The sequence below is a fragment of the Desmodus rotundus genome, chromosome 4 (assembly GCF_022682495.2).
Source record: "Desmodus rotundus isolate HL8 chromosome 4, HLdesRot8A.1, whole genome shotgun sequence".
In the NCBI taxonomy this organism is placed as follows: Eukaryota; Metazoa; Chordata; class Mammalia; order Chiroptera; family Phyllostomidae; genus Desmodus; species Desmodus rotundus.
In genome coordinates, this window is record NC_071390.1 from 89,101,029 (window position 1) to 89,119,896 (window position 18,868).

An 18,868-nucleotide genomic window follows, 5' to 3' on the forward strand; every position below is an offset into this window, starting at 1 on the left:
CTTCATCTACTTTTCGAACAGATTCAACCAATTCTGTGAGCATATTGATAACCAGTGCTTTGAACTGTGCATCCGATAAGGTTGGCTATCTCTTCCTCGCTTAGTTGTATTTTTTCTGGAGCTTTGAAGTGTTCTGTCATTTGGGCCATTTTTTTTTTTTGTCTTGGTGCTTCTGTTACTTTAAGGGGCGGAGCCTTAGGTGTTCACAGGGCGGGGTAACGCTGGTCGCTGTGTTGTGATGCTGTACGTGGGGGACGGGCCAAGAGGGAGCAATGGCGCCCGCCTCACTCTCCGGGTTTCAGTCTTTCACTCTGATACCCACAATCAAACTGGGCCCCTCTGGTGCTGGTTCCCCAGTGGGTGGGCTTGTGCACACTCTAGGCCCCTGTGGGTCTCTCCAACAACCTCTCCTGTGAGGCTGGGAGTCTCTCCTGCTGCTGCCCCAACCCCTACGGGCGCTTTCAATCAGAGGTTTGAGGCTTTATTTCCCGGAGCTGGAGCCCTGGTTTGCGTGGTCTGCTTCACTCCCCGCTGTTCGCCCGGTTTATCTGTATGGGAATGTGGGGCCCCGGGGAGCTACACACTGCTCAGCCTGCCCCGTTCTCCACCACTCTGAGTCCGGCCCTCTGGGTTTATCTGTGCACGAATGTGGGGCCGCTGGGTCTGCTAGTGCTCGGACTGCCTGCGCCATCCGTCCCACACTCCGCCAGTCTCAGTCCCGCCACAGCCACTCGAGTCCTCTCCACCCCGGTGCCCGTCTCCGCCCCTCCTACCAGTCTGGATGAATGTTTATTTTCTATTTCCTTGGTGTCGGTCCCCCTTGCTGTTCGATTCTCTGTCAGTTCTGGTTGTGCGAGGAGGCGCAGTGTGTCTACCTACGCTGCCATCTTGGTTCCTACATGTTACTTTTTAAAAGATTTTGCCAATTTATTCTTTCATTAACTGTGTGAATAAATGCCCATTTTCCTAAGTGAATTCTCTTAGACTTTTAAATTTTTTTGAAACTGAAAAAATATACAAGCAGAAAACATATAATGCATTCCCCTGGCCTGTCATCCTTTTTCAAAAATTATATACTGCATGTTTACCCCCACAAAGTATAATGTAATGGAGTGGATTCCAAACTTGATGTTATCTTACCTGTGTGGAATATTTAAAAATCTTTAATGTATCACAGTTTGAACAAGGGAACAGTATTGTGCTGTGTGGGTGCTACCTATACAGAATGTTAACATTTTTTCACTTATTAGCTGTGTGGCCTTGGGCAGTGTTTCCTTAACTATTCTGTTTCTCTCTTTCCTTACGACTATAATAGTATAATAATAGTACCGAACTCATAGGTTGTTGTAAGTAATAAAGGCAATGTAAATTCCTTACTATAGTATGGCACATAGTAAGTACATAGTAAATGTTTACAGTTTCTTATTTATAAGTGGCATCTGATGATAGAAAATAGTATAGGAGAAGGTTGACAGTCTTCCTCATTACTGTGCCCCTAGCAGTAATTATAAAAGTTTCTAAAAATTAGTAGTCTTAATAAACATTTGTTGAGTTACAAAAAGGTTTGGAAATTTTTACATATTCTTTCTTGTTCTCATAATATCTCAATATTCCATAATCTTTCCATTGAAAGGTTTGTAGAATAACTCCACAGTAGTATCTAACTTTTTTCCTTCAGCAATTTATATCTTTCAGCTAACTTATTAACTTAACAAATATTTATTTTACACCTAGTACTATGTGGCAGATGCTATTTTAGGCACTGAGGATGCAGAAGGAAACAAAATGGGCAAAAATCTCTGCCCTCATGGGTTTATAGTCCTCATTAAATTTGAACTTTAACTGAGTTCTTTTCTTCTCACTTTGTACTATACTTTGATATTATTATTTTTTAATGTCAATCAGCAAGTTACAAGGAAAGGAGAAATCAGGGTTTTCTTGTTTGTTTGTTTTTTTAAGTAAACTTCCATACTTCATCTTGGAATGGACTGGGCAGTCATATCAGTCATCTTCATCCTTAGTACTTATACATTTTTGAGATAATGTATGGAATGGTGGCTTTGTCTTACCAAGATAGATAAACCTTTCATATAAGATATCATTAAGATTGGAAATTTTGGGTGGTATATTTGGATAATTTTCTTTTTTTTCTTTTTAAATGTATTTATTGATTATGCTATTACAGTTGTCCCATTAACCGCCCCCCTCACTCCACTCCATCCTGCCCACCCCCTCCCTCCCACATTCCCCCCCTGTAGTTCATGTCCATTGGTCATATTTATAAGTTCTTTGGCTTCTACATTTCCTATACTATTCTTACCCTCCCCCTGTCTGTTTTCTAGCTACCATTTATGCTACTTATTCTCTGTGCCTTTCCCCCCTCTCTTCCCCTCCCACTCTCCTGTTAATAACCCTCCATGTGATATCCATTTCTGTGGTTCTCTTCCCGTTCTAGTTGTTTGCTTAGTTTGCTTTTGTTTTTGTTTCAGGTGTGGTGGTTAATACCTGTGAGTTTGCTGCCATTTCACTGTTCATATTTTTTCTTATTTTTGTTAGATAAATCCCGTTAACATTTCATATAATAAGGGCTTGGTGATGATGAACTCCTTTAACTTGACCTTATCTGAGAAGCACTTTATCTTCCCTTTCATTCTAAATGATAGCTTTGCTGGATACAGTAATCTTGGATGTAGGTCCTTGCCTTTTATGACCTGGAATACTTCTTTCCAGCCCCTTCTTGCCTGTAAGGTCTCTTTTGAGAAATCAGCTGACACTCTCATGGGAACTCCTTTGTAGGTAACTGTGTTCTTATCTTTTGCTGCTTCTAAGATTCTCTCCTGTTTCCTCTTGGGTAATGTAATTATGATGTGCCTTGGTGTGTTCCTCCTTGGGTCCAGCTTCTTTGGGACTCTCTGAGCTTCCTGGACTTCTTGGAAGTCTGTTTCCTTTGCCAGATTGGGGAAGTTCTCCTTCATTATTTGTTCAAATAAGTTTTCAATTTTTTGTTCTTCCTCTTCTCCTTCTGGCACCCCTATAATTCGGATGTTGGAACGTTTCAAGATGTCCTAGAGATTCCTAAGCCTCTCCTCATTTTTTTGAATTCTTGTTTCTTCATTCTTTTTTGGTTGGATGTTTCTTTCTTCCTTCTGGTCCACACCGTTGATTTGAGTCCCAGTTTCTTTGGCATCACTATTGGTTCCCTGTACATTTTCCTTTGTTTCTCTTAGCATAGCCTTCATTTTTTCATCTAATTTGCGACCACATTCCACCAATTCTGTGCACTTCCTGATTACCAGTATTTTGAACTGTGCATCTGATAGGTTGGCTATCTCTTTGTTGCTTAGTTGTATTTTTTATGGAGCTTTGATCTGTTCTTTCATTTGGGCCATTTTTTTTGTCTTGGTGTGCCTGTTGCATAAAGGGGCAGAGCCTTAGGTATTCACCAGGGCAGGGTAACTCTGGTCCCTGCGCAGTGATGCTGTATGTGGGGGGAGGGGCCGAGAGGGAGCAATGGCGCTTGCAACACTCTCTCCCGGATTTCAGTCAGTCCTTCCGCTACCCACAATCAAACTGGGCCCCTCTAATGCTGATTCCCAAGAGGGTGGGCTTGTGCACGCTCTAGGCCCCTGTGGTTCTCTCTGTTTGGACAATTTTCTACAAAAAGCCTTTGTAAAAAACTGTAAGAGATCTTGGACAGTTCCTCAAGTCACGATGTTGGACATTAGTTTTACAACAAATTATTCTTTTATAGACAATATCATCTTGCATATTGAATAATGGTATCTTTTATACATTGCTTTCTGAAAGTTATCACTTAAGAACACTAAGTTACTTATGAACAGTTATAAAAAAATTATATCCAAAAATTTTACCGTTTTAGAAGGTACTAATATGGATTTATTGATGGTGTTTGGAGTTTCTCTAGCTATTTTTTTCACTTCTAGGTATGTGTAAGAATAGGTAAAACATTTTTATATGAGTATAATCCTATCATATCTGCTATTTTGTAACTTTTTCGTTTATTAGAGACATCTTTCCATGTTATTTTAAAAGTCTGTCTTTTTTATAACAGTGGCATTTGTGTGTGTATCCTAATTTGTCTAATATCATGGGCATTTAGACATTTTGGTAACATTTTTTTATATATGCCTAAGCAAACATTTCCATCAGTTCTGTAATAAATAATTGGAAAAGGAATTGTTGGACTAAGAGACACAGAGCTAAAATTCTGAGATGTATTTTTGAATTGCCTTCCAGAAAGGCTGTTAAAATTCTGATCTTAGAATGAAAAAAAAAAAATACTTTCCCTCTCTTTAATTATTAATTAAGTTGAGCTTCTTTTCATTTTTTTTTCTGTTGAACTGCCTATTTGTGTTCTTTGTCCATATTTTTTTAATCAGTCCCATGTTTTATCTTTTATTTTTAAATACTGAATTTACATGAAATATATTGTTACCTGGGATATTAGTACATCTCTAAGTTTTTCCCCTTGAAATTAGTGTGATGAGTGCTCCCAATAAAAGATGAGAATGTATGAAACCCATAATTTGAAAGTGATATATAATGTAGCATATTAATTTGGGTTTTTTTAGATAATATAGAAAATTTTAAATTAATAAATAGAATAGGTTTAGAGATAGGCAGCCAAGCATTGTGTGCTGTTACATAGTTTTTGGTACTAAAATTTTAGTTTTGAATTTTTTCCAACATTTAATTGCAAATTTTTGCCATTAGCCATTTTATATGCATGTAAAGATTTGGTGCTGTGAAAGAAAAGATGTATAGATGGATATTTAAGACTGAAGAATTTTTTATTGGCAACACAAAGTTCTAGGTCTTTACAAAAGAAACACATGTGGGTGACATGGCATAAATCATCTAGTTTGAAACTTTTCCAGACTTAGACTATTCCCAAGGTGCTTGCTTAACCCCAACAAAGTCAGGGTCCAGAAGAAGTAAGGCCTGCTTGAGTGTTGTTAGTAGAGTAATAATATGGGTATAATGATTTATAGTTTTAATTTGAACATTTCACCTAAAATGTCATACGATGTGCTTGAGTGTGATAGGTTACAGAATTACATGCTTACAATTTTGTAATAAAAGATTTTGTAATAAAACGGGGGCATTATTTTTGTTGGACCCTGTATATGGGTGATGATGAGGTGGTGGTTATATTTCCCCCTTAAAGTGGATGCTGGAATTGGCATATGTATAATGCACATATATGTTACCAATAAGTTGAGGAAAAAAGGTAAGTATTCATGTTAACATGTGTTTATTATACTTTAAAAGGTTAATAACATTCAGTTATTTTGTTATAGCCATATTATGAAACTTTCAGGCTTACAGCTTAAAAGCTGACATGTTTGCATTTATTTTGAATATTAATATTTCTACAACTTTTATTTCTAACTGCATAGTTAGGGTGCTGATACAGTCAACGCTGAAATCTAAAACCTTTGTGAACTTAGCAGATGCTTTCATATTAGCACAGTAGTATGTCTCAAGAATGTGTTCTCTGAAAGTAAAAGTATTTAACAAATAGATCAATGTATACAAAGTAAAAATATGTAACATAATTTTTAAAAATCATATACAGGGACTCTGTTTTTCTTTTAGTCTTGGCAGAATATGCAAATTTCCCTTACTGTTAGATTCTTGTGTTACACTTGTTTTTAGATTAAGAGCATTAATTGCTGGAGCTATCTATATTAGTTCTTCCTCATTTGTTAAATGCAAATATTACTACCTACTTTGTAGGTTTGTTTTGGAAAGTAAATGAAACAATAGTTTATAAAAGCCCTCTGCAAAGCTTGGTACCTAGTTGACAATTACTGATGTCAGTTATGCTATTCAGATAAGCTGTGCTGATGGGACTCAACTTTTTCTTACCTATGAACACTGAGTCACAGGGGCAAACTCCTTCCTCCCAGTATTGCTCTGAAGAATTCCTTGTTAGTTTGGTGATGTACATTTTTATCAATAAATGTGATGGTTTACAAATACATAATGATGGTGATTTCTACTTTTGCAAGACTGAAGAGTCTCTGTTCAGTTTTCCTTCAGTTCTGTTAACATTTGTTGAGTATGTATCATATGTCGAAGAAACAGCATTGGAGCTGATATCAAGGGACTGTCTACAGATGCATTCCTTATAGTGACATTTTTGCCTTTTTTTTGCATTAATGATTTGTTTACTGATCTGTGCAAATTTTGAGTGTTATTCTCTGTTTTAGAAGGTGGTGGACCTAGGAAAAGAAAATTATCTTCTTCTTCAGAGACGTATGAGGACGATGAATTTAATGATGATCAATCTATAAAAAAGAAAAGACTGGATCATGTAAGTTACATTTGAATTGCATTATCAAAAATTAGTTGCTTAGGTACAGAATATGTTGTCCATGGATATCATACCTGAAAATATACCTAACTGAATCTTCTTTCTTCTCTCTCACTACCAAATCAGGATTTATTTTTGCATTTTTTTATGACTGTTTTGTTTTCTTTTAAATTTATGTGGTGTTAATTGCTCGTCCCTGAGTTATACAGTGAATTTTTAAAAGTATTCTAGTGGTATATAATTATACTTTTAAATTAAATGTTATTTCATGAAAGTTTTACATACATAAGGTTATATAACACTGAAAACCAGTTCTTTCCACCTCCAGCACCATTTCTTCCTCCTCAATGGCATATCATAACTCTTCTAGATGACTCTTGATATTTAACTGGTTGTAAAAATAATAGTTCTTATGCTTTTACTGGGTTACTCTAGTTTTTTTATTAACTTTTACTTTATGAATAGGACTACTAAGAGACCTGCCAGTGAAACCAGGCGTAGTCTTCCCTTTTTCTGTATTCAGACAACAGAACTTTTTCTTGGTAATCAAAATCAAAATTAATCACCACAATTAACACAGTAACCTCTTTCTTTGCCTGTGATTTACCAAGTATAAGAATCCCAAAATAGCCAGGTGGCATTCTCTTCTCTAATTTAATAGGACAATTTTTATGTCCCTACATGGAAGCATTCTTCCATTGGAAACTAATGCTGATGGGGACTAAAGAATTCTGTGAGTGGTTTTTAGGTGTGAGGAACAGCTGTAGTATGAGAGAATAGGCCCACATTTTAGTTTACAGACCTACAAATAATGATTATAGGGGAAGTAGTATCATATTTATTGCTGATTCAAAGCATTTACCCTGCTTGTACATTCTGTTGAACAACATGTCAGGGTGTTATCTACAAGTTCATATGCTGAACTTTCACTGAGTAATACTACTGTCTGTAAGCCAACAGTTTCTAGCTGTGGAGGCACATGGTAAAATCAGTGAACTTATTGGGCATGAATCCACTGATGCACTTCCAGTTAAATTAGCTCCTTGGTTAGAAATACTGTGTCACAGTGTAGTATGACTGTGAATCGGGTTTTCTGTATACCTGTATAAGATGTATTAATTTTCTAGGGCTGTCCTAACAAAGTACCACAAACTGGGTAGCTTAAACAACAAATAGATTGTCTCTCAGTTCTGTAGGCTATACGTCCAAGATAAAGGTGTCAGAAGGGTTGAATTCTTCTGAGCTATTCCTTCTTGCCTAGATTCTGGTTGTTTGCTGGCAACTTTAGTGTCTGTTGGCTTATGCATCTCCATCTTCATCTTCACATTGCATGCTCCCTACGTGCCTTTCTCCAAATTTCCAGTCATTATAAGGACAACAGTGATTATATTAGGGCTCACTTTAATGACCTCATCTTCACTTGATTACCTCAGTAAAGCCCCTATATCCGAATAAGGATACGTTCTGAGGTACCAGGTGTTATTCAACATACAAATTTGGGGGGGACACAGTTCAACCCATAACTGATTTACCAGAAGTACATGAGTAGGGAAGATCAATTCATACTCAGAGAGCAAGTTTCTATTACAGTCTCTTCTATAATGAAAGAGGTTCAAAGTAATCAACTTCCCATCCAATAATTGGCTGAATATTCCAAGGAATGGTGCTAACATGGGAACACATTGTTGGCCTCTGCTCTTGGGAAGTGCCATTGATACTGGTTGAATGAGGAGCAGTAGTAAAGCAGAAGTAGGTACCAATGGAAATCTGAGAATTATTTGCACCTTATTATTTGTACTTACAACTTATTTGTCCCTCAAGTCCAGTCTCACATACACCATTTTTACTTGCTGTTGCTCATCCTCAGTGATAAGCTTGGTGGGTCGGATACCCAAATTATATAACAGGGTAAGTGTGATGGTCAGTTGATACCCCGTGATCAATCGTTCTGCTGTTCTCGGGATCCCCTATCAAGCCAACAACTGTTGCACAAAAAGAGATCAGTCCCCTGTTTTAAAAACGTTAATTATTCCAGTGTAGTAAATATGTTAGAGGACAGTTTGAACATAACCTGAGTTTTGCATTGTCTGTGTGCAATTTTGTCCATGATAAATACCAGCTGAATGCAGAAGACTTCATCCAGCTGAACTGAACCCTGTTGGAATTCATAAAGTGCACACACCTCAGAACATCTACTGGCCGGCCTCCTTTCACTGTTTGTTATCCTACAAGGTTATGTTTCACTATTATTTCACATTTGTGAACGTCACTATTTGAAAAAAGCACTCACTCAACATCTCAAACGTATCTAAGCATTCTGGTTCAAAAATACTTAGCAGTGCATACAAAAGGAAAGTTTCAAGTATTGACAAGAAGTTTGAGACAAACGTTTGGAAAGAAATAAGACCATGTGTTTTATCCGGAGCAATAGGCATAAAGGAGTCCACGTCAGCACAAAAATAAAAGTATATGGCTGGATCACCTTCAGATGCTGTGAAGTCAATGAGAAGAGATATAAACAAATAGAAGTGCAGCCCCCATGGAAAATACTGTGGAGACTCCTCAGAAAACTAAAAATGGATATACCATATGACCCAGCAATTCCATTTCTGGGTATTTTCCCAAAGAAAACAGAAACACTAACTTGAAAAGATACATGCATCCTGATGGTCATTGCAGCATTATTTACAGTGTCTGAGATATGGAAGCAACCTACATGTTCATCGATAGACGAATGGGTAAAGAAGATGTGGGTTGTGTGTATATACACACACAATGGAATATTACACAGCAATAAACAAGAATGAAATCTTGCCATTTCTGACAACATGGATGATCTAGAGGGTATTATAGTGAAATAAGTCAGGCAGAGAACGACAAGTAATTCCACTTACACGTGGAATCTAAAAACAAAACATAACAAAAACAGACTTATGGAAACACAGACCAAAGGGACAGTTACCAGAAGGGATGGGGCAGGTGGGAGGGTGGTGAAAAGGGGGAGGGAATGAGTCAGTGATATTGTTATAAGTTTGCACAGTGACGGGTGATTATTGGAATTAATGGCATAATCACATTATAAGGTATAAAAATCTCAAATCACTATATTGCGTGCTGAAATTAATATAACCAATAAAAAATGATATACTAAAGTATAATTTAAAAAAAAAACAGAAGAAAAGGAAAGATCATTCAGCATTTGGATTAAAAACCAAAGAGTGAAAAAATCAGAGACAACCTTTTTTACATGGATCTTTATCACTTACCAAACTGAGCCTTTTAGAAGAAAGTCAGCTGTAGAGTTTACTACAGGTACAGCAAAAGTAGGTGGACTGCCCAGATCTGCACTTATATTTTTACTTAATTCTTCTGTTAGAGAGGGTTATTACAAAACTAAAAGCAAAATTTCAAAAGGAAGAAACTTTTAAAATTCTTATAATGTACCAAGTCTATCCTTCTACAAAAGCTTAGCTTAACCAAAATTCATTTTTTAGTCTTACTTCTTTTTGCCTCCCAAAACCAACACTCTAATACAGCACCTTGATAAAAGTGTGATAGCGGCATTTATAGCTTACTCTTTAAAGTGAACATTTAAAATGCTAATTGCTGTTACTATAGGTGAGGATTTAGATATCGTTATAGAATTATGGAAGAGATTTATCAGCAGAGTGGCATTGCTACCTTTGTAGGAGCCTGTAGTGATACAGGACTGTTAAAATATGTGTGATGGAAAATTCTCCTTGACTTCCTTTGTGATTCTTCAGAGAACTTTTTTTTTATTTTATTGATTATGCTGTTAGAGTTGTCCCATTTCCCCCCCTTCACTCCACTCCATCCTGCCCACCCCCTCCCTCCCACATTCCCCCCTATAGTTCATGTCCATGGGTCATACTTATAAGTTCTTTGGCTTCTACATTTCCTATACTATTCTTACCCTCCGCCTGTCTATTTTCAACCTTCCATTTATGCTACTTATTCTCTGTACCTTTTCCCCCACTCTCCCCTCTCCCACTCCCCCACTGATAACCCTCCATGTGATCTCCATTTCTGTGGTTCTGTTCCTGTTCCAGTTGTTTGCTTAGTTTGCTTTTGTTTTTGTTTTAGGTGTGGTCGTTAATACCTGTGAGTTTGCTGCCATTTTCACTGTTCATATTTTTTATCTTATTTTTGTTAGATAAATCCCTTTAACATTTCATATAATAAGGGCTTGGTGATGATGAACTCCTTTAACTTCACCTTGTCTGAGAAGCACTTTATCTTCCCTTCCATTCTAAATGATAGCTTTGCTGGATGTTGTGTCTCTAACTGGATTGTTTTTAACACCGTAGTTTTTATTTGCTTGATTTTGCACAGCATAGTAATTTTTGGAACTGCATATGTCAAGTTACAACAGAAAAGAGTGTAGTTGTCAGCAGAAGCGGACCAGACATGGCTTCAAAATCATGTGGGTCTGAGCAGTGATTTTCCTACTAGGACTTCCCAGAGACTTCACACAGCACTCTTATTAACCACAGGTTCTTTGAGAAGCATTGCCTCTGCTTGCTGGTCATGAAGCCCAAGTGGCAGAGCACATTGTTCTGCACCCTGACCTACTTTTAATCTGAGGCCTATTCATAATTGACAGTCTTAAGGGCTATTTTGTAAATAGAGCAGCACCTACCACAATGAAGTAAACCTTGCCTCCAGTATCCGAAGGCCAGGAAAGGGTTGTTTGTCTTCTTTTTTTTTTTTTAAGAGTGGAATTTGCAACATACTCCAGATTGGACCTCCATAAAAATCTTGAAAGTGGTGGGCCCCAGAACTGGAGGGTGGCTATTTCCTACTCTGACATGTATCTGTCTTAACTAAGGTCATCTAAAACACCATTGCTTTCTGCTTATCAAGTCCAGTCAGTGTGTTGTCTTCAGTGTAGAGGAACAAAGTGATACTCTGTGAACTGAAAGCAATCAAAGTCATTGAGTGCTATATTGCGAAAGAAAGCAGAATTACCAGAACCCCAAAGATGATGAAGGTGTATCTGTCACTGACTTGCCCAGATAAAAACAAATTGCTTGTACTTGCCCTTTCTAATTGGGATAGGGAAGAAAAAAGTATCTGTCAGATTGATAATCTGCTCCAGTTAAAGTGCCACATCTGGTAGAATAGCAGTAATTGGGATCATCACCTGTTTATTTATGTTAACCTAAAATAATTCTCCAAGATTCATCCAGCTTTTGTATAGGCCAAGGAGACACAGTACATTGGGATGGGATAGTGGTGTCAATCCCTGCCTTTCCTCCAGGAATAATGTTATTGCTGCTGCTGCTGCTGTAGAGGGGCAATTCTCGGTACTTAGGTTTGGTAATTCCTACAATAATGGAATCATTTATTCCGTGAATTACAGATTTCTGGATTCCTGCTAGGACCATATTATGTTTGCTCCAACTTTGCATTCTGGCCCCATATAAATAGCCACAGGATTCATTCATAACCCCTAGATCCACAGAGACAGATTTGGGCCCAAACTCCAATCACCCGGAATTTTGTAAAGCTCTGGTATATCTATGGCCTGCATGGTTTTTTCAGTTGCAAGGATTGGTGGAGCTGGTAGAAGCTTGAGATCCGAGAGCAACCAGCAAATGATAGGAATACTGTCTACCGAGTGTTTAATTTGTGCTATCATGTATTTGATTCCCAAAACATATTTACTAATTTCCAAATATTTTAACTTTTTTATTGAAGTGAAATTCAGCATAAAAGTAACCACTTCAGAATGAAGAATTCAGTAGCATTGAGTATGTTCACAATGTTGTGCAACCACCACTCCATTGTTATCACCCTGTAGAAGTGTGCCATACCTTTTAAGCAGTTTCTCCTCTTCTGTCCTCACCCTAGCCCCTAGCAGCCACCCGGCTTCTCTTCGTCTTGGTGGATTTACCTTTTAGACACCTAAGTTTTTATTTCTGGGTATTATCCACCTGTGACCTCTAAAAGGCTTGTTCTTGGAGTTTCATTGTCTTTAGCTATAAAGTGAGTATGGCAGTATGAATTTTGAGGGCTTTGAAATGCTTTCTCCAAATACTAGTCCCATGCTCAAAATCCTATTGCTTTCTGATTAATGACCTCAATTTGGCTCTCTATGCCTTATGCATTATTAGTTTTGGTTTTATTTTGTATCCTTTAGCCTATTAATAGTCTTTGTGCATCAACCCAAATAGCCCACTTACTTTTACAGAAATACATGCAAGTTTCTTCTTCCTGCTCTAAACTTTCATAGCATTTTTAGTGGTTCATGAATCTTTTATTTCAATCATAAATATACAGGTACTGTACATAACATTTAATTTGTCTCTATCTTGTGGAACCTCATCATATTTCTTGTGTTCAAATGAAGTATCACTTACAATTTTTTTTTATTTTGAGTAGTGACCGAAAAAAATAGCATTCATTTGTTGGATAAGAAAGGAGGTAAAAGAGCAAGTATGAGACTGTATTTTTCTATCTCATTTGTATAACATATGGTATATGTAAGCTGAGTAGAGATAGATAAATGCTTTTGATTGACTGAAATTCAAAGAGATTGTGTGTATGAGTAGCCATAATTATTCCCAGATTGATGTTTAATTTATATATTGTTTAGTTTCCCATAAGTTGTTTCTTTGAATCAAGACTGAAGTAAAAGCAAACTTCTTTCTCTCAGTATGTGAAATCTGTAGGGGAATATCAAACAGTGAGCACAGATAATCCATTTTTGTTGTTGTTGTTTTGCCATTAGGTTGGAGAGACTTCAATACACCTGAATTATTTCAAGTTAATATGAGAAGTGTTCTAGTTTATTTGTTTTTTAGCAGATATATCTCATTTTGAGCAGTTATGAATGAAGTATGAATTGTCACTTATCTGATACGCAGTCAAGGTCTCTCAGAGATCTTAAACCGGCAATGTTTTTTTAACCTTAGAGACGTAAATGTGCCCCACTGTGTGGCTCAGTTGGTTTGTGTGTCGTTCTGTATAACCTGTCCTTGCATGAGGATTTAAAAAAAAATTAAAGACCTATATGTGTCAATTTTCACATGAACAAAAAGAAAAAATTTTTGATTCTTCTAGTCAAATGTGATAATTTCCAAATCTAGTCAAAATACAAATGTAATTTATCTTTAGACTCTGGTTATTGATGAACTCTTAAATTAGTTCTCATTTTTTCCTCATTAGGGAGAAGAATCAAATGAGTCTGCGGAATCTAGCAATAATTGGGAAAAGCAGGAAAGTATTGTATTGAAATTGCAAAAGGAATTTCCTAATTTGGATAAACAAGTGAGTAGTGTACAGAAATTTAATCAGTGTGTACTAAATGTTTGTATTACAAAATAGAGTTTGAGATGTAAAAGCTTTGGATGAGTTTTGTGTTTTTCTAATATTTTCCTTTACTAATATAAAATATTTTATGTAGCTTATTATTTCTTCACATTGTGTATTTATCTTATTTGCTGACTATAATATCAGTATTATAACCATAACAGTCATAATTATAGTAACAATTTTAAACTTGTGCTTAGAATGTAAATTATCCAGAAAGCCATCTATAACCCCAAGACAGCTGTTTTAGCTTTTTTATATTCTTTTTCTTTAAATTTCTCAAAAAGAATTTTATAGTGTAATAGTGCATTTCATTGTGTTAATAATCCATAAGCTTTGTTCTATTTGCCTGACAGTGAAAAACTTTAAGAATCAGTAAAACCCCATACCCATATGCCAGTCCTGAAAAGACCACTATTTAATCTCATGATTGTATATAGAAGCACACTATGTGTTTAACACTTAGAATACATTTATACTTGCATAATTGATTTATTCAAGTATATGTACAGGTAGTACCTAAGCTTATTTCTGATGATCTGAATGCAAAATCTTTCTGCTATACTGCTTCTTTACATATGTTGAAACTATATGTTTGAAGTTGACAGTTGGTAAAAGCCTCATTGCATGTTGAAATTTAATGGAGCAATCACTTTTTGGTCCTCCAGCACAGCGATTTTCAAACTTTTTCATCTCATGGCACCCGTGAACTAATTACTAAAATTCTGCGGCACCAAAAGTATACTTTTTGTCAATATGACAAAAAAATAGGTATAATTTTGGTTTATTCACACTAGATGGCTATTGTTGTGTTAGCTGTGGGTTTTTGTTTTTGTTTTTTAATTTGGCAGTCTAAGGGAAAGGAGGTCAGTTCCCCTGACTAAGTAGTTAGGTATTGCGTGTTGTAGAAGTTCTTGTGGCACACTGGTTGAAAATTGCTGCTCTATTGTTCAGAGCACTTAATAGGAAAGGTAAAAATGAAAAAAAAATCAAGCTTCCTTCTCTCTGAAGACTACTGTATGTTTGTGGTGGTGAAATAATATATACACAGAAAGCATTTGTAAAGCAGCATAAAAACAAATGTGAATAGATGACTTCTATTAAGTTTTGGGGTGATTTTCTTATTTTTTTTTTCTTGAAATCATATTTTATTGATTATGCTATTACAGTGGTCCCAATTTGTTTGTTTCCCCATTGCCCCCCACCACGAACCACCCCGTCTCATACTCTCAGGCAATCCCCACACATTGTTCATGTCCATGGGTCATGTGTATGAGTTCTTTGGCTACTCCATTTCCTGTACCGTACTTTAAATCCCCATGGCTATTCTTTTAACTACCTATTTGTACTTCTTAATTCCCACACCTCTTTACCCATTCCCCCACACCACCTTTTCTTATGGCAGTGATCAAAACGCTCTCCGTATCCATGATTCTATCTGTTCTTCTTGTTTGCTTAGTTTGTTTCTCAGATTCAGTTGTTGATACGTATGTATTTTCTTGCCATTTTATTGTTCATAGTTTTGATCTTTTTCTTAAATAAGACCCTTTAACATTTCATACAATAATGGTTTGGTGATGATGAACTCCTTTAGTTTTTTCTTGTCTGGGACGTGCTTCATCTGCCCTTACATTCTAAATGATATGTTTGCTGGGTAGAGCAATTTTGGCTATAGGTCCCTGCTTTTCATGACTTCGAATATTTCTTGCCAGTCCCTTCTACCCTGCAAAGTTTCTTTTGAGAAATCAGCCGACAATCTTATGGGAACTCCCCTGTAAATAATTAAATACCTTTGTCTTGTTGCTTTTACGATTCTTTGTCTTTAACCCTAGGCATTTTAATTATGACGCGTCTTGGAGCGGGCCTCTTTTCATCCATCTTGTTTGGGACTCTTTGTCTTTCCTGGAGTTGTATGTCTATTCCCTTCATCAAATTAAGGAAGTTTTCTTTCATCATTTTTTCAAATAGATGTCCAGTTTCTTGCTTTTTCTCTTCTCTTTCTGGCACCCCTATGACATGAATGTTGGAATGCTTGCAGATGTCCTAGAGTCTGCTTATACTATCCTCATTTTTTTTAATTCTTCTTTTGTCTTGTTGTTCTGATGGGTTTTGTGTGGTTTTTTTTTTTTTTTTTTTACTTCCTTAGGTTCCAAATCGTTGATTTGATTCTCGGCTTCATCCACTCTGCTGATGTTTCCCTATAAATTGTTCTTTATTTCAATTAGTGAATCCTTCATTTCTGACTAGATCTTTTTTATGCTGCTGAGGGCCTTACTAAGTTCCTTGAGCATCCTTATAACCAGTGTTTTGAACTCTGCATCTAATACATTGCTTATCTCCATTTCATTTAGCTCTTTTTCTGTAGTTTTGATCTGTTCCTTCACTTGGGACATGTGTCTTTGTCTCCTTGTTTTGGCAGCCACCCTGGTTTGTTTTTATGTATTAGGTAGAGCTGCCTTGATTCTGTGTTTTGATAGTGCGGGCTAGTGTAATAGGTGTCCTATAGGGTCCAGTGACACAGCCTCCCCTATCACCCAGGCTGGGTATTTGAGGTGTGCCCTTCATGTGGGCTGAGTACACCCTCTTGTAGTTGAGCCTTGGTTGCTGTTGGCAGGTCAATGGGAGGGATTTACCCAGGCCAGTCACCTGCAAGAATTAGCTGTGACCACCCACCACCAACCTCTGCTCTCCGTGGAGGATCAGCTGTGCAGGGGCAGGGTAGTGGTGTTCCAGAGTGCTCTGTAGCTGCCCACTGGGTGCACTGGCCCTGGGGTTTCTCAGGTGGTGCAGGCCAATGTCAGCCCCCACCTGTATTTTGCCCAGGACTACCCTGCCTGTGCTACCAAGCAGTCTGAGAAGGCTGCCAGTTGTGCTGGGCTTGGAGATTCCCAGGCAAAGCTAAGCAGTGAATCTAGGCTGGCTGCTGCTAGTGCTGGGCTGCGGACTCAATGAGGCCAGCTGTTGCTTGTTTGATAGGATTTTGGAAGTTGTGAAACATAAGCCAACACCAGCCATTCATATGGGAAAGCATCTTGGGTGGGATCATAAGTTAGGTGGAGCTGAGTCTCTTGGGATCTCCAAGGCAGGTCTAACAGTGTTACCCAGGTGTATAGAGTCTCAGATGTGGCACCAGTCTGCCAGGTTTAGAAAAGGGAAAATGGCCTCTGTTCACCCAGATGCCAGAAACCTCAGTTCCTCCCTTTATGCCACTGGTGCCTTTCAAGCTGCTACCCCCATTCTGGAGCTCAGTGGGAGTAAGTCTGAGTAGATGAGTCCGTGTGTGGGTTCTTTTAAGAGAAACTGCTTGGGGTTTCAGTAGTTTCTTCCATCAACTCAATCCCCACTGGTTTTTACAGCCTGAAGTTTTGGGGACTTATCTTCCTGGTCCGGAACCCTGGCCTGGGGTCCTGGTGTCGGGCTGAGACTACTTGTTCCCAAGATATCCATCCCAAACTTTTATCTGCCACACGTGGGTGAGGTACCACCCACCAGTGTTCAGCGTTTGTGCTCCGCCTACCAGTCTGGATGGATGTGGTTTAACTCTGGTTGTCAGACTTCCATTCAACTCAATTTCTGACAGTTCTGAGTGATGGTTGTTCTATACTTTAGTTGTAGTTTTAATGTTGTACGAAGAGGCAAGCCATGTGTATGATGCCACCATTTTGACAGGAAGTTGATTTTCTAATTTTTAAAAGAACATAAAAGTTTTATTTTCTACCAGCTGCTGGCATTAGATTTTTAACAAAAATGTCAATCATTTATTTCTAGGAACTAAGGGATGTACTCAAGGAACATGAATGGATGTACACAGAAGCCTTAGAATCTTTAAAAGTATTTGCAGAAGATCAAGGTAATTATCCATTCTATGTTGTTATAGAAAATACATACTTCCCATTATATTGTAAATTTTAGTATATAAAAAAATAGTAAACTTATTATCTAATAAGATCATGGGATTATAAAAATGTTGGAAGTAGTAATGCAAAAAAATTTTTAAATGAACTGTTCCAAAATGTTTTGGTCTATTATTTACAGCAGTTAAAATGAAACAATAAATATCCTTTTCTTTTTGTATAACTTTCTTTGAAATTATAGCTACTTATAAACTACCATGTTTTATTCAGTACAAAAGAAGCATTTTTTACATTTTAACAACTCTCAATGGATCTGCATGATGTTGGTTTGCTGATCACTTTAATGTAGATGTCCTAGTCTGCACTTGCATGAGTGTGAAAGCACCAACATCAGAAACTTACAAGATGGGAATTACTGGCACTGAAGAGAGTCCCTTGCCCCGTAGTGGAACACTAACTTTAGGAACCAAATTTTGTATGAGAGGTAGTGGGGAAGAGTTGAATCACATGTGTTTAGTAACATCCTTAAGCAAGAATTAAGTACACTAGCTCATTATATTGGTTTTAGGTTTTTATTGTTTTTTAATCATGATTTCTTTTAAGAAAGGCTTTACTAGAAATGCTTTTGATGGCATAGAGATTGTTAATTGTGTGGAGAAAAGAAAGCCACTGATACCAACAATTCTAAGTCTGAAAATTGATTCAGAAGGGATAGGTTATGAATGTGAAGAAAGTTGAGGAACACCTTATCTAGCTTATTTGGCATATTTTTATATGTGCACAGGAATGAAGGTATATGATAATAAATGTATAAGTCTAAAAGCTCTTTGAGTAGGTAAAACAGAAACATTCTAAATATTAAAGTATTGTGTAAAGATTAATCGGTACATATTTTCTTCCTGGTACATAAAATAACTATCTTCAACCACAGGCATCTTAGAAATCTGTGGAATATGATTTATTAGTCAGTGATAAAGTTGTGTTGCCTTTTAATATATTTAAATAATTTTTAAAGTATGATGAATTTAGACTAGTTGGAGATGGTGAGGAAAAAATTAACTGTAGTATGGAAGGTTTAAAGTTAGGGTTAGCCTTAACCCTAACTTTTTTTTTGCTATGCCCATTGGTGTTGGCATAGGGATGGGGCTGCTAGGTAACATCTGGGACATGTTGTGGATATGCAGCTGCCATTTATATTTTCAGGACCTTCGTTAGAAGTGGGAGTTTATATTTAATCCTTTGAAAAATAACTTATCACCTGTATTTGAAACTAATTACTGAACATATTGTATAACTTCAGATTCTGCTTTGGTGTTTCTCTTTAGAGTGTATCAAGACT

The 18,868-nt window shown here is 37.1% G+C and overlaps 1 protein-coding gene across 5 annotated transcripts in view; it reads left to right on the forward strand.

Annotated features, from left to right (window-relative positions):
• Nucleotides 1-18,868, forward strand: part of SMARCAD1 (SNF2 related chromatin remodeling ATPase with DExD box 1) — a 101,476-nt gene that overhangs the window by 39,947 nt on the left and 42,661 nt on the right. For 3 of the 5 annotated variants that reach the window (XM_024574808.3, XM_045183658.2, XM_024574807.4), the window contains exons 6-8: nucleotides 6,237-6,340; nucleotides 13,532-13,633; nucleotides 17,444-17,525. In XM_024574808.3, coding sequence (XP_024430576.2) covers nucleotides 6,237-6,340; nucleotides 13,532-13,633; nucleotides 17,444-17,525 — 288 coding nt within the window. The remainder of the gene's footprint in view (nucleotides 1-6,236; nucleotides 6,341-13,531; nucleotides 13,634-17,443; nucleotides 17,526-18,868) is intronic. The other 2 variants (XM_024574810.3, XM_024574809.3) reach the window with 1 other exon arrangement.